Source organism: Ovis aries, chromosome 4 (genome assembly GCF_016772045.2).
Source record: "Ovis aries strain OAR_USU_Benz2616 breed Rambouillet chromosome 4, ARS-UI_Ramb_v3.0, whole genome shotgun sequence".
Lineage (NCBI taxonomy): Eukaryota > Metazoa > Chordata > Mammalia > Artiodactyla > Bovidae > Ovis > Ovis aries.
This window is the reverse complement of record NC_056057.1, coordinates 10,612,029-10,623,755: the sequence shown is the minus strand read 5'-3', so window position 1 is coordinate 10,623,755 and position 11,727 is coordinate 10,612,029. Positions and strand designations below refer to the sequence as shown.

Below are 11,727 nucleotides of genomic sequence, written 5' to 3'. Positions count from 1 at the left end.
GGGGGCGGGGCCGATCGAGCGTAGCAGGCCCGGTCACCCTCGGTCCGCAGGCAGCCCGGGTCCGCTGGGGTGGGCCTCCGGCGGGGCCGTCGCTGGCGGAGGATGTGGGGCAGCGGTCGGCTGGCGGGTGCTGCTGGCGGGGCGGCCGTGACCGTGGCCTTCACCAGCACGCGCGACTGCTTCCTTCACTTGCCGCGGCGCCTAGTGGCCCAGCTGCACTTGCTCCAGGTAACGCGCCCGCCCCATGGACTCCCCAGCCCGGACTCGGGACTCCTCGGGGGCCGTCTGCGGCCGCCCGGGACCCAGGCCTTTTCGGGACGCAGCGGCCGCTCGGGCGTCTCCCGACGGCGGGACGCGGGCTGCTCTCCCCGCGCCGCCGACCTGTTCATCAGCCAGAACGTGGGCCGCTCTGGAGCAGGGCCGGTCCGGGCGGTCTTTGCAGCCCTACCACGTCGGGTGCAGCCCCGGGCCTTTGCGTTAACTTGCCGTACGTATTCCAGGTCTTCACTCGGTGAAACTGGGCTCTCAAACATCCTGATAATTTTCTCTCTGAGTTCAGCTATTCCTCACTCCAGGTTGGAAAAGCTTTGGAGAAGTCGGGTTTGTCTGCGGATTTTGTTTTGTTTCGATCGTAAAAAACGTTTTTCCTGCCAGTGGTTTCCAGGTGCGCCTGCCTGGCTGTGGCCCAGGAGTCCCTGTAAATTAATAGAGACTGAGCCGCGAGCGAGATAGGTTAATAAGATGAAGGTTCTCGCTGCGTCTCCGCTGCTCGGAATACCTCCTAGGTGTGCCCGGAACGTGCAGTGGGATTATGCATACTTGGACCTCTGCAGTTAGTTGCCCTCTGGACATTGTGATTGTGGTAGTTCATAGTTCTAACCACATCCCTAGTTTCGTAATTATAAAATAGGGGCACCTGGTCTACCAGTTTGAGTGTGCTATGAGGACAAAAAGAATACTTGAAATCTTTGAAAATCCTGGATGCACAGTACCCACTACGGGCTAATCCTTGCAGGAAATATTTAGGAGTTTGCAATAATTTTAAATATCCCACCTCTCCATTTTAGCTACTTGCCTTTAACTACTTTTCTAGATTGTTTTTCCCCAGTCTTTCAAAGCATGTTAATTTCAATAGATCCTGCCATTGTTGCTTTTACTATAGAGAGTCTCTTGGAGCTTCCCAGGTGACAGCTAGTGGTAAAGAATCCTCTGGCTAATGTAAGGGATGTAAGAGATGCCGGTTAGATTCCTGGATGGGGAAGATCCCCTGAAGGAGAAAATGGCAACCCAGTCCAGTATTCTTGCCTGGAGAATTCCAGGAACAGAGGAACCTGGCGGTCCATGGGGTGGCACAGAGTCACTGAGCATCTGAACAGCAGACAGTCTCTAGGCTCTGATGAGCTATCCTTCATGGCAGGAGATGAGTTAGTATTGTCACCAAGTCCTAGGTAGATCCTGCCACCTCTGTGCTCTCCATCAGCTCTGATGGAAATTTAAATCATCACCTCAGGAGTTTATTGGAAACACTTCTCACCTGGTGAGCTTTTAGGAGTGCTTCCTTATACTAATTTGCTCCTAGAATGTGGCTGCTGTATGAGGTTTAATGGTCTTCATCTTTGTTTTAAATTTTGAGCCTTTGATAAATATTTGTAAGAATCAATTCATGGATATCTTTTTGAAACTTAAACCCCCTTAGCCTTGGAACAAACTGTTGTTTCTATCTAGCCTGTTTCAGAAGACTAGGCCAACTCTTCTCCCTAATTATAAAAGTAACACATGTTATGTAGAAAATTTGGGAAACATGGAAAACTATAAGCAAGAAAATAAAAGCTACCCATAACTCCCAAACCTAGAGATAACAAATGTTAACAGTTTGGATCAAATCTTCCAGTTTTATTTCAAATCTTCGTTTTATTTCAAATCTCTATTTTTAACAGAAATCAAGGCCTGCACACACTGGTAGTTTTGTATACTGATATTTTCTTACAGTCTTATGAGTGTTTTATTTTATTAAAAGGTAATTGTCATTTTTTTCTTTTTAAGTTGCTCAGTCGTGTCCAACTCTTTGCCACCCCATGGATTATGGAGTCCATGGAATTCTCCAGGCCAGAATACTGGAGTGGGTAGCCCATCCCTTCTCCAGGGGATCTTCCCATCCCAGGGATCAAACCCAGGTCTCCTGCATTGCAGGCGGATTCTTTACCAGCTGAACCGCCAGGGACGTCTGGTAATTGTCTGGTAATTTTTTTTTTAGAGGTTGATTAGCGTTCTGTCACAAGTTTGCCGTAATTTAATTGTTCACTGGTTGAACGTTTATATTGTATTCAATTTTTAGACATTAAAAATGATACTATAATTATATTTTAAGAAAAAGTTTAAAAACATATCTTTGTGTAATATATAATAAAAGATTGTTTTATTTTCTGGTTAAAATAGGCTTTCATAAATTATTGAGCTAGAAAGCATAATTTTTAAATTTTTTACTGAATTTTTGGCTGTGCTGGGACTTCATTGCCGCACGGGGGCTTCCTCTAGTTGTGGCGAGCAAGGGCTACTCTGTTGTGGTTCAAGGACTTGGCTCTAGGTGGCTTCTCTCCTCTCCTGTGGAGCACAGGCCCCAGGGCGCATGGGCTTAGCTGCCCCACAGCACCTGGTGTCTACCCGGACCGGGGATGGAACCCGTGTCCCCTGCATTGGTGGATGGATTCTTAACTACTGGACCACCAGGGATGCCCCCATGAATAATTACTAAGGCAGAAAGTCATGAATTGGGAGTTAAGAGGTTGAATTATTTTACATCAGCTGAAGCATTGAATACACAATACAGATGGTACTGTAATGGGAAAAAAGTGAGAATGATTTTCTGAACTGTATCAGACTTACCTTTTTTTCCCCGATTTCAGTTTCATTGAGATATAATTGACATACAGCTCTGTGTAAGTTTCTTTTCTAGTATTTATTTATTTATTTGGTCCTGCCAGGTCTTTAGTTGCCGCTCTCATGACCTTTGATCTTTGTTGCGTCTTGCAGGATCTTGTTCCCCAACCCAGGATGGGACCGGACCCCTGTATTGGTGTGCAGGCTCTTAGCCGCTGGACCACCAGGGAGGTCTCCCTGGGTCAGTTTAAAGTGTACAGCATATAATGATTTGACTTGCATCACGAAATGATTATCAAAATGTATACTGGACATCCGTCATCTCCTATAGATACAAAATTATAGCAAAGGAAAAAGAAAGTTTTCCTTGTGATGAGAACTCAGCGTTTACTTTCAACCACTTTCATGTATTAATGCAGCAGTGTTGATTGTATTTACTATGTTCCTAAACGCTTTGAAAATAGATATTTTGGTTTTTTGATGGACCTGCTGAATCAGAATCTTGGGGAGTGGGCTTCAGGCATCTGTAGTTCTATTTAAAAAGTATCTTAAGGCTTCTTGGATGCACCAAGTCAAGACTCACTATTCCCGAATCATACAATGTGAAATAGTGAAAGAGACCATCTATATCTAGGTCATTTCTGTACTTTAATGTGTAAGGAAATCAGCCAGTACATTTCCATGCAGTTAATTTGCCCTCATCTAAAGCTCACCTGGCTTCGCAGGTGGCTCAGTGGTAAAGAATCTGCCTGCCAATTCAAGAGACGTGGGTTCAGTCCCTGGGTCGGAAAGATCCCCTGGAGAAGGAAATGACAACCCACTCCAGTATTCTTGCCTGGAACATCCCATGGACAGAGGACCCTGGCATACTGCAGTCCATGGGGTCTCAAAAGAGTTGGACACAACTGAGCGACTGAACAACAATAACTCACCTACCTCCCCCATGCTCACCTTCTCACTATTCTTCCAACACCCAGCTCCTTCCCACCTCTGTACTCTTACTCAAGCTATTCATCCCGAAAACATTTTTCTGCATCTGATGCTACTAAAAACAGCATGATCCTACCTCCCCCACGTAGTTTCAGATTCTCTCATGCCCATATTGGTCCCCTTTTCAGAACTTCACTGCTGTGTTTATGTGGTAACAGCTCACGTCTTATACTCTGTTCTGTGTTTCAAATATTATCTTGTTATCCAACTCCGTGTTTCAAGACTCAGTACCCAGAGAATGCTTTAACTCAGATTTCTTAACCTAGACGCTGTTGACATTTTGGGCTGGAAAGTTTCCTGTTGTGGGGCTCTGTCCTGGGTAGTGTAGGATATTATTTAACAGCAACCTGGCCTCTGCCCAACTAGAGCCAGCAACACCCCTCCTCCCCGTTGTGACCCAGAGTATCTCAAGACATAGCCGAATGTCTCCTGGGGCACAGTTGCCCTCAGCTGAGAGCCGCTACTGTAACTCAGTTACTTTGTCTGCACTGCTGAAGCAGGGGAGTAGATTCAAATCCACACTGAGTGCAACCAAATAAACCTAAAGAGCCCTCCAAAAATAACCAGGTGCAGTTTTGCATTTCCTTTGTGTTAGCCAGAGATGAGCCAGGTTGGGACCTGGCTGAACTAAGGCATTGCAGCCTGTGGTTTTACCCAGCAGTTCCCTTCAGGTGATACTGATACCATGGGTTTGGGCAAAACTAGACGGTCAGTCCAGAGAAGGCGATGGCACCCCACTCCAGTACTCTTGCCTGGAAAATCCCATGGATGGAGGAGCCTTGTGGGCTGCAGTCCATGGGGTCACACACAGGTGGACACGACTGAGCGACTTAGCAGCAGATGGTCAGTCATTTGTTGATTTGATTGAACTCCTGGAAAAGGGGCTCCTTTCTCTACAGTCTGTCCTTTTCTTCTCTCTACCTGAGTGCCCAGGGGCTCTGTGGTCCAAGTGAATGATTTTTGACATAAAAATGGACTCAGAACATTAGTCTGCAAAGTTTACGAAATGCAGCTGAACATATGGGTCTGCTTACCACTTTTTAAAATATATGTATTTATTTATTTGGCGGTATCGGGTCTTAGTGGTGGCACGTGGGATCTCCCCTGTGGGGCACTGGCTCTCTAGCTGCAGCGTGTCGGCTCAGAGCACGCGAGATCTCCCCTGTGGGGCACTGGCTCTAGCTGTGGCATGTCAGCTCAGAGCACAAGGGCTCAGTAGTTGGAGCTGCGGGCTTAGTTGGCGTCTTGGTTCCCTAACCAGGGATCAAACCCATGTCCCCTGCATTGCAAGGCAGATTCTTAACCACTGGACTACCAGGTAAGTCCCTTGTTGACTACCTTTTGACCAAATGAATAAGTGAAATATTTTTCATATTTCACAAAGTTGATTTTTCCCTTTTCCAGGGAGTTGGTGAGGTGTTGTTTTTTTTTTTTTAATATTTCAGGGCATGTTTCATTATTTAACGTCTGTGATTTTAAAAGTTTCTTCATATGAAGTAGGAGAATTGATCTGGATTAAAAGTCACTGACTCTGATATCCCAGACTCTCATCCTCTCAGCTCATGTAGGAATAGCTGACCCAGTAACTGAAGACTTTTAACTCCAGATCTGGGGCTCTTGCTGCCATATCACACTGTTCTCAATGGAAGGATTTTGTCAGCCAAACAGGTTGGACTCTCCTGTGAAAAACTAAGAACTAAGATAAACGATGATTTCTTATAAACAAAGTTTTAATAAATTTAAAGTACCTTATGTTGCCTTGGAAGTGGCTCCAACATTCTTTGAAATTTGTTCTATTAAATACAATAAGCAGTCCATAGCTATTTTTGAGATAGTAAAATTTGATGTAAATAAATGAATTTAATAATTTAAACTTGATAAATTTATTTTGATTAAAGTGAATTTAGTAGGTGGCAGTAGTGAGAAAGAACCCACCTGCCAACGTAGGAGAAGTAAGAGACACAGGTTCGATCCCTGGGTCAGGAAGATCCCCTGGAGGAGGGCATGGCAACCTGGTATTCTTGCCTGGAAAATTCCATGAACAGAAGAGCCTGGCAGGCTACAGTCTGTGGGGTTGCAAAGAGTTGGACAAGACTGAAGGGACTTAACACAGCACAACAGTACTAAAACTTCCTGAGATGTTAAGTGTTAATGGCTATTAGTGAAACTCTTCCTTTTTATTAAAAATGATCTGTATGTGAAAATACGTACAATAACAAGGATGCGTGGGGGAAAAGGATATTAAATCATAACCATAATAAAACAGTTAACTTGTGCATAGAAAAAAGGATTAGCCAGAAAAGACCAAATTATATCACCTGGTTGATAATTCACATGGGAATATCAGTAATTCCTTGTATATATTTTCCAAGGTTTATGTACTTTCTAATATTTCTGTAATAAGTTTGTAATTTTTTAATCATAGAAAATGGCTTTTAATCCTTAGACATAAACTTACATATTTTATATAATTGCTATTAATAATTTATATAATTGCTATTAATGAGAATAAATTTTATACTTTGCTTTTTTGACTTACAAATATATTTCCGTAGTTCAAGACTTAAAATTACTGAAGCTGAATAATATGAAATTTCTACAATGCATAAGAGAAGCTAGTAACAGTGATTATCTCGGGAGCAGGAACCAGCCCTCACATTTTATGTCTTTATATTTCCTGTGCTTTTACCACGTGCGTTTATCTAATAAATAAATGCTAATGTTTTTTATTGATTACTTGTTTCTATTTATCTACCTATTCTTTACTAAAGTAGTAAATTTATAGCTTATTTCCACATTGCTAGACATATAAAGATAGCCCTGAGTTTTCATAATTATAGAAAATACTGCAGAGATGTGTTCTGGTGTAGTTTTTTTCTTTGAATCATTAATCCTAAATGAGGTCAAAGGCTATCTCAGTTCACTGGCTCCCTGTTGCTATTGCCACTGTGAACTCTGGAATGGTTGAATCAATTTATCCTGCCATCATAAGGATATGCAGGTATTGGTTTCACCCATAGTATCATCGCCATTAGGTACTGGAAATGATCACAAACTTTTTAAATGCTGTGATGAAGGTGGATCACAGAGAGCTTTCAGCTATCTACAGAACTCTTTGTACATGTGGATTGCAGTTGTAGTTTACCTTTTCTGTGAATCCAGAGAAGCATATAAAAACTTTCAAAACCTTTCTCCCCCATTTCTTATTTCTTGAATAAATAGAATCAAGCGATAGAAGTAGCCTGGGGTCACCAACCTGCATTCTTGAGCTGGGTGGAAGGCAGACATTTTAGTGATGAAGGTGAGAATGTGGCTGAAATTAACAGACAAGTTGGTCAGAAACTTGGACTGTCAAATGGGGCACAGGTAAGCACAAAATGTGATGACAATGACTTTTTAAAATGTTGTATAGCAAAAGAAATAAAAGTTCAGATGCATGATTTAGGGAGGTGAGATGACACCTAACCTGTGAGCTGCTATAACCAGCCTAAGATATTCAAGTTATATGTACTACCTGTCATGTACTCTGTTAAGTCATTGTCTGATAGTCTCCCATCCTCTCTACTTGATTTTCTAGTCTACCTTTTATTGTACTCAGTTGCCAGGTTCCTTAATTTGTTCAGTTATTCTTTATGAATTATTCAGTTTTACTTACTATGCTTAGATTGTAAACTCCAAAGCTTAAGGACTTCTGTCTGTCTCCACTTTATCATATTCACCAGTTTATGTTTTTAAATATTTTAAACTGCAGAAATAATACATATTCAGTACAGATATTTTACAGTTGAAAGTAAAAAATGTTTTTCCCTTTCTCTAACCCCAGCCTCCGAATGAGTGTGTACTGTGGGGTCTCACTAGAACGTTAGGATTTAAAGAAGGAGATCATACATATTTTCTGCAGTTTTTCCCCCCACAAACTGTATCAGAGATCCTTTCCACGTGTTAAGATAATATGCATTGAGCATCTCTGTATATGTATGAAATGAAAAACTTTTTTGCGGTGGGGGTGGGGGGGCACAGTGCAGCATGTGGGACCTCAGTTTCTCTGCCAGGGGTCAGATGCGTGGCACCTGCAGGGGAAGCGCGGAGCCCTCACTGCTGCCCTGCCAGGGAATTCCCAGAAGTGAAATCGATTTTCAAAACCGAGTCGCCAAGTCTAGGGTGCCACACGTTTAAGATTTGAGAGAGGGGCTAAATTGCTTTGTATTACCAGTTTCTCCTGAGGCTTCCCAGGTGGCGCTGGTGGTAAAGAACCCACCTGCCAGTGCAGGAGACTCCGGTTCAGTCCGTGGGCCCAGAAGCTCCCCTGGAGGAGGGCGTGGCACCCGACTCCAGTATTCTTGCCTGGAAAATCCCATGGACGAGGAGCCTGGTGGCTGTACAGTCCATGGGGCCGCACACAGTCGGACACGACTGAGGCCACTTAGCGTGCACACACCAGTTTCTCAGAATAAGTTTTAACGTATTTTGAACACAGGCTAGTTTTGTTATGCACGTTTCTGATAGTGAGAATAAGCCACTGATGAGAAAGCCGTTGGCCTAGCGCTAGTCTTTCGCTTGCGTTACATTTTTGCGGGAGTCTTGAAACTTTAGCACCGGAGCAGCCTGACAGATCGCTGACACTGCTGCCTTGATCTACAAACCTCGGGAATGGACCGTTTTGCCCAGGGTCCCATAGCAAGTTATAATTCTGCTCTCTGAGTACATGGCACTTCTCTTCGGGAACTATCATCTTATTCTTGATCTGCAAACCTCGGGAATGGACCGTTTTGCCCAGGGTCCCGTAGCAAGTTATAATTCTGCTCTCTGAGTACATGGCACTTCTCTTCGGGAACTATCATCATCTTATTCTTGATCTTGATGTCTTTATCCAAACCCTGAACAGTCCTGCTTGTTTTTAATTCCCATTTGCTTCAAAGTGAATTTGCTGTCTAATTTGCTGCACACTCCCTGTACGTATCGCAGCGGCTCCACTAAGGCACTGTGCCCCCGTCATCGATGGGAGCAGGAAGTGGACTGGCTTGACCGGACACTAGCTGCTTGCTTTATGCCTGCTCAGAGTCACGCCTTTCAAGTAGTGTATGTGGGAGGCGCCGAGGGGAACAACTAGGGAGCGGGCAAGACGCTCGGGGAAATTCTCCAACCCGCAGAAGCGAGAGGGAGCATTTACTCCTCAGGGGCTCTGGATTATACTATCTAATCCCCAGAAATGCCCATAGAAGTGGAAAGAAAGTGAGTGGGTTCCAGATTCCTGAGAGACACCAACCTTCCTGTGTCTCTCTAGACTGGAGTGACAGAGTATGTGTTTCACTATATTTTTAGCTGTGAATGATTATACTTCTGAATAATTCTAAATGATTGGTTCAGATCTCTATTTCAGTGTGTTACTAACTTTTCCAGAAGCACCATGGCTTGAAGTTAAGTTGCAGAACCTCTAGAAACAATAGTACTTATATACTAGATCAAACCATGACTTGATGACATCATTGTTTTTCTTCTGTTTTTTAACTTACAAAACGTATATTGTGCTAGGATGTATTTTCCTTTATTTTATAGTTGTGAAATTTTTTTTCTAAAATGCTGAGTATATCAGCACCTACCTAAGAAGAGCTTGATAAATATTTGTCAAATAAAAGACTACACACACGCTTAACTACAGAGGTAAAAGAGAGAAGTTCCTATTTTCCAGGGATATAAAAAAGTCTTTTAATGGTAGTTTTATACTTTAATTTTTTTCCAGGTGTTTCTCAAGCCTTGTTCCCATGTGGCGTCTTGTCAGCAAGTTGAGGTGGAACCCCTGTCAGCAGATGATTGGGAGATACTGGTAAAGAAAACAAAATGAGAACTATCCAAGTTTAAGGTTAAACTACTTCAGAATATCAGTGTCTTTTATGTTTTTCTGAGTATAGTTATTTACAGTGCTGTGCTAATTTCTGTTGTGCAGCAAAGCAGCTCAGTGATGCACATATATACGTTTTTTTGTTCCCTTCCATTGTGATTTATCCTAGGAGGTTGTATACAGTCCCCCGTGCCATACAGTAAGACCTTGTTACTTCTCCACTCCATGCGTGATAATTTGCCTCTGTTTGTCCCAGATCCCCAGCCCTTCCCTTCCCCTCCCGCCCCTGGAGCAGCCACAGGTCTCCTCTCTGTGAGTCTGTTTTTGTTTTGTTCATATGTTCATTTTGCGCCATATTTTAGATTCCACGTGTGAATGATATCAGATGGTGTTTGCCTTTCTCTTTCTGATTTACCTCTCTTAGTATCACAACAGCTAGTTGCATCCATGCTGCTGCAAATGGCATCGTTTTGTTCTTTTTTACAAAAGAATGAAAGTAGTGTCCCGCTGTATGTGGACACCACATCTTTACCTGTTCATCAGTTGATGGGCGTTCAGGTCGTCTCCATGTCTTGGCCGTTGTGAGCTGTGCTGCTCTGAACATAGGGGTGCATGTATCCTTTTGGATTATAGTTTTGTCTGGATATATACCCAGGAGTGGGATTGCCAGCTCATAGTTCTATTTCTAGATTTCTGGGGAAACTCCATGCCGTTTTTCAGTGGCTACACCAACTCGCATTCCTCCCAACAGTGTAGGGCGGTGTCCTTTTCTCCACACCCTCTCCAGTGCTTGTTATTTGTAGACTTTTTAATGATGGCCATTCTGACTGGGGTGAAGTGATACCTCATTATAGTTTTGCTTTTGGTTTCTCTAATAGTAATGTTGAACATCTTTTCGTGTACCTACTGGCCATCTGTATGTCTTTTTTGGAGAAATGTCTACTTAGGTCTTCTGCCTTTTTGTTTTTTTTTTTTTTGATTGGCTGTTTGTTTCCTTGAATTGTATGAGCAGTTTATATATTTTTGAGATTAAGCCCTTGTCAGTTATATCATTTTGCAAATATTTTCTCCCATTCCTTAGGTTGTCTTTTTATTCTTTTTTTTTTTTCCTGTGCAAAAGTTTGTAAGTTTGATTAGGTCTCATTTGTTTATTTTGTTTTTATTTCTACTGCCTTGGGAGACTGATCTAATAAAACATTAGTACAGTTTTATGTTATCGAATGCTTTGCTTGTATTCTCTTCTAGGAGTTTCATGACGTCATATTTTGTATTTAGGTCTTTAAGCCATTTTGAGTTTATTTTTGTGCGTGGTGTGAGGGTGTGTTCTAACTTCAATGATTTACATGCAGCTGTCTAACTTTCCTAGTACCACTTGCTGAAGAGACTTCCTCCCATTTGATTTTCTTATATTCTTGTTGAAGATTAATTGACTATAGGTGTGTGGGTTTGTATCTTGTCTCTCTATACTGTTCCATTGATCCACATGTCAGTTTTCGTACCAACACACATTGTTCTGTTTGTGGTAGCATTGTCTGAAATCTGGGAGGCTTACGCCTTCTGCTTTGTTTTTTTCCCTCGGGATTGCTTTGGCACTTCTGGGTCTTTATGGTTCCATACAAATTTTTGGATTATTTGTTCCAGTTCTGTGAAAAATGTCATGGGTAATTTGGTACGGATTACATGAAGTTTGTAGCTTGTTTTGGGTGGTATTGCCATTTAACAATCTTAATTCTTCCAGTCCAAGATCATGGGATGTCTTTCCGTGACTTTGAATTCTCTTTAATTTCCTGTATCAATACTTTATAGTTCTCAGCGCCTAAGTCTTTCTCCTCCCTGGTCAGGTTTATTCCTAGGTATTTTTATTTTGGTCCAAGTTTAAAAGTATTGTTTTCTTACATTTCCTATCTGATACTTCACTGTTAATATAAAACAAGCGCAACTGAGTTTTGAGTGTTCATCCTATATGCTGCTACTTTGCTGAGTTCATTTGTTAGATCTAGTAGTTTTTGTATGGAGACCTT

The 11,727-nt window shown here is 42.4% G+C and overlaps 1 protein-coding gene across 6 annotated transcripts in view; it reads left to right on the top strand.

Moving 5' to 3' along the window:
* The first annotated feature begins 48 nt into the window (after nucleotides 1–48).
* The window catches only part of PEX1 (peroxisomal biogenesis factor 1), a 70,219-nt gene continuing 58,540 nt past the window's right edge, over nucleotides 49–11,727 (top strand). For 4 of the 6 annotated variants that reach the window (XR_009600320.1, XM_027968440.3, XM_042249140.2 and 1 more), the window contains exons 1-3: nucleotides 49–228; nucleotides 7,090–7,233; nucleotides 9,608–9,691. Coding sequence is in view for 4 of the 6 variants with exons in the window: in XM_027968440.3 (XP_027824241.2) it covers nucleotides 103–228; nucleotides 7,090–7,233; nucleotides 9,608–9,691 (354 nt within the window). In the remaining 2 variants the exon portion in view is untranslated. The remainder of the gene's footprint in view (nucleotides 229–7,089; nucleotides 7,234–9,607; nucleotides 9,692–11,727) is intronic. The other 2 variants (XR_009600321.1, XM_042249141.2) reach the window with 1 other exon arrangement.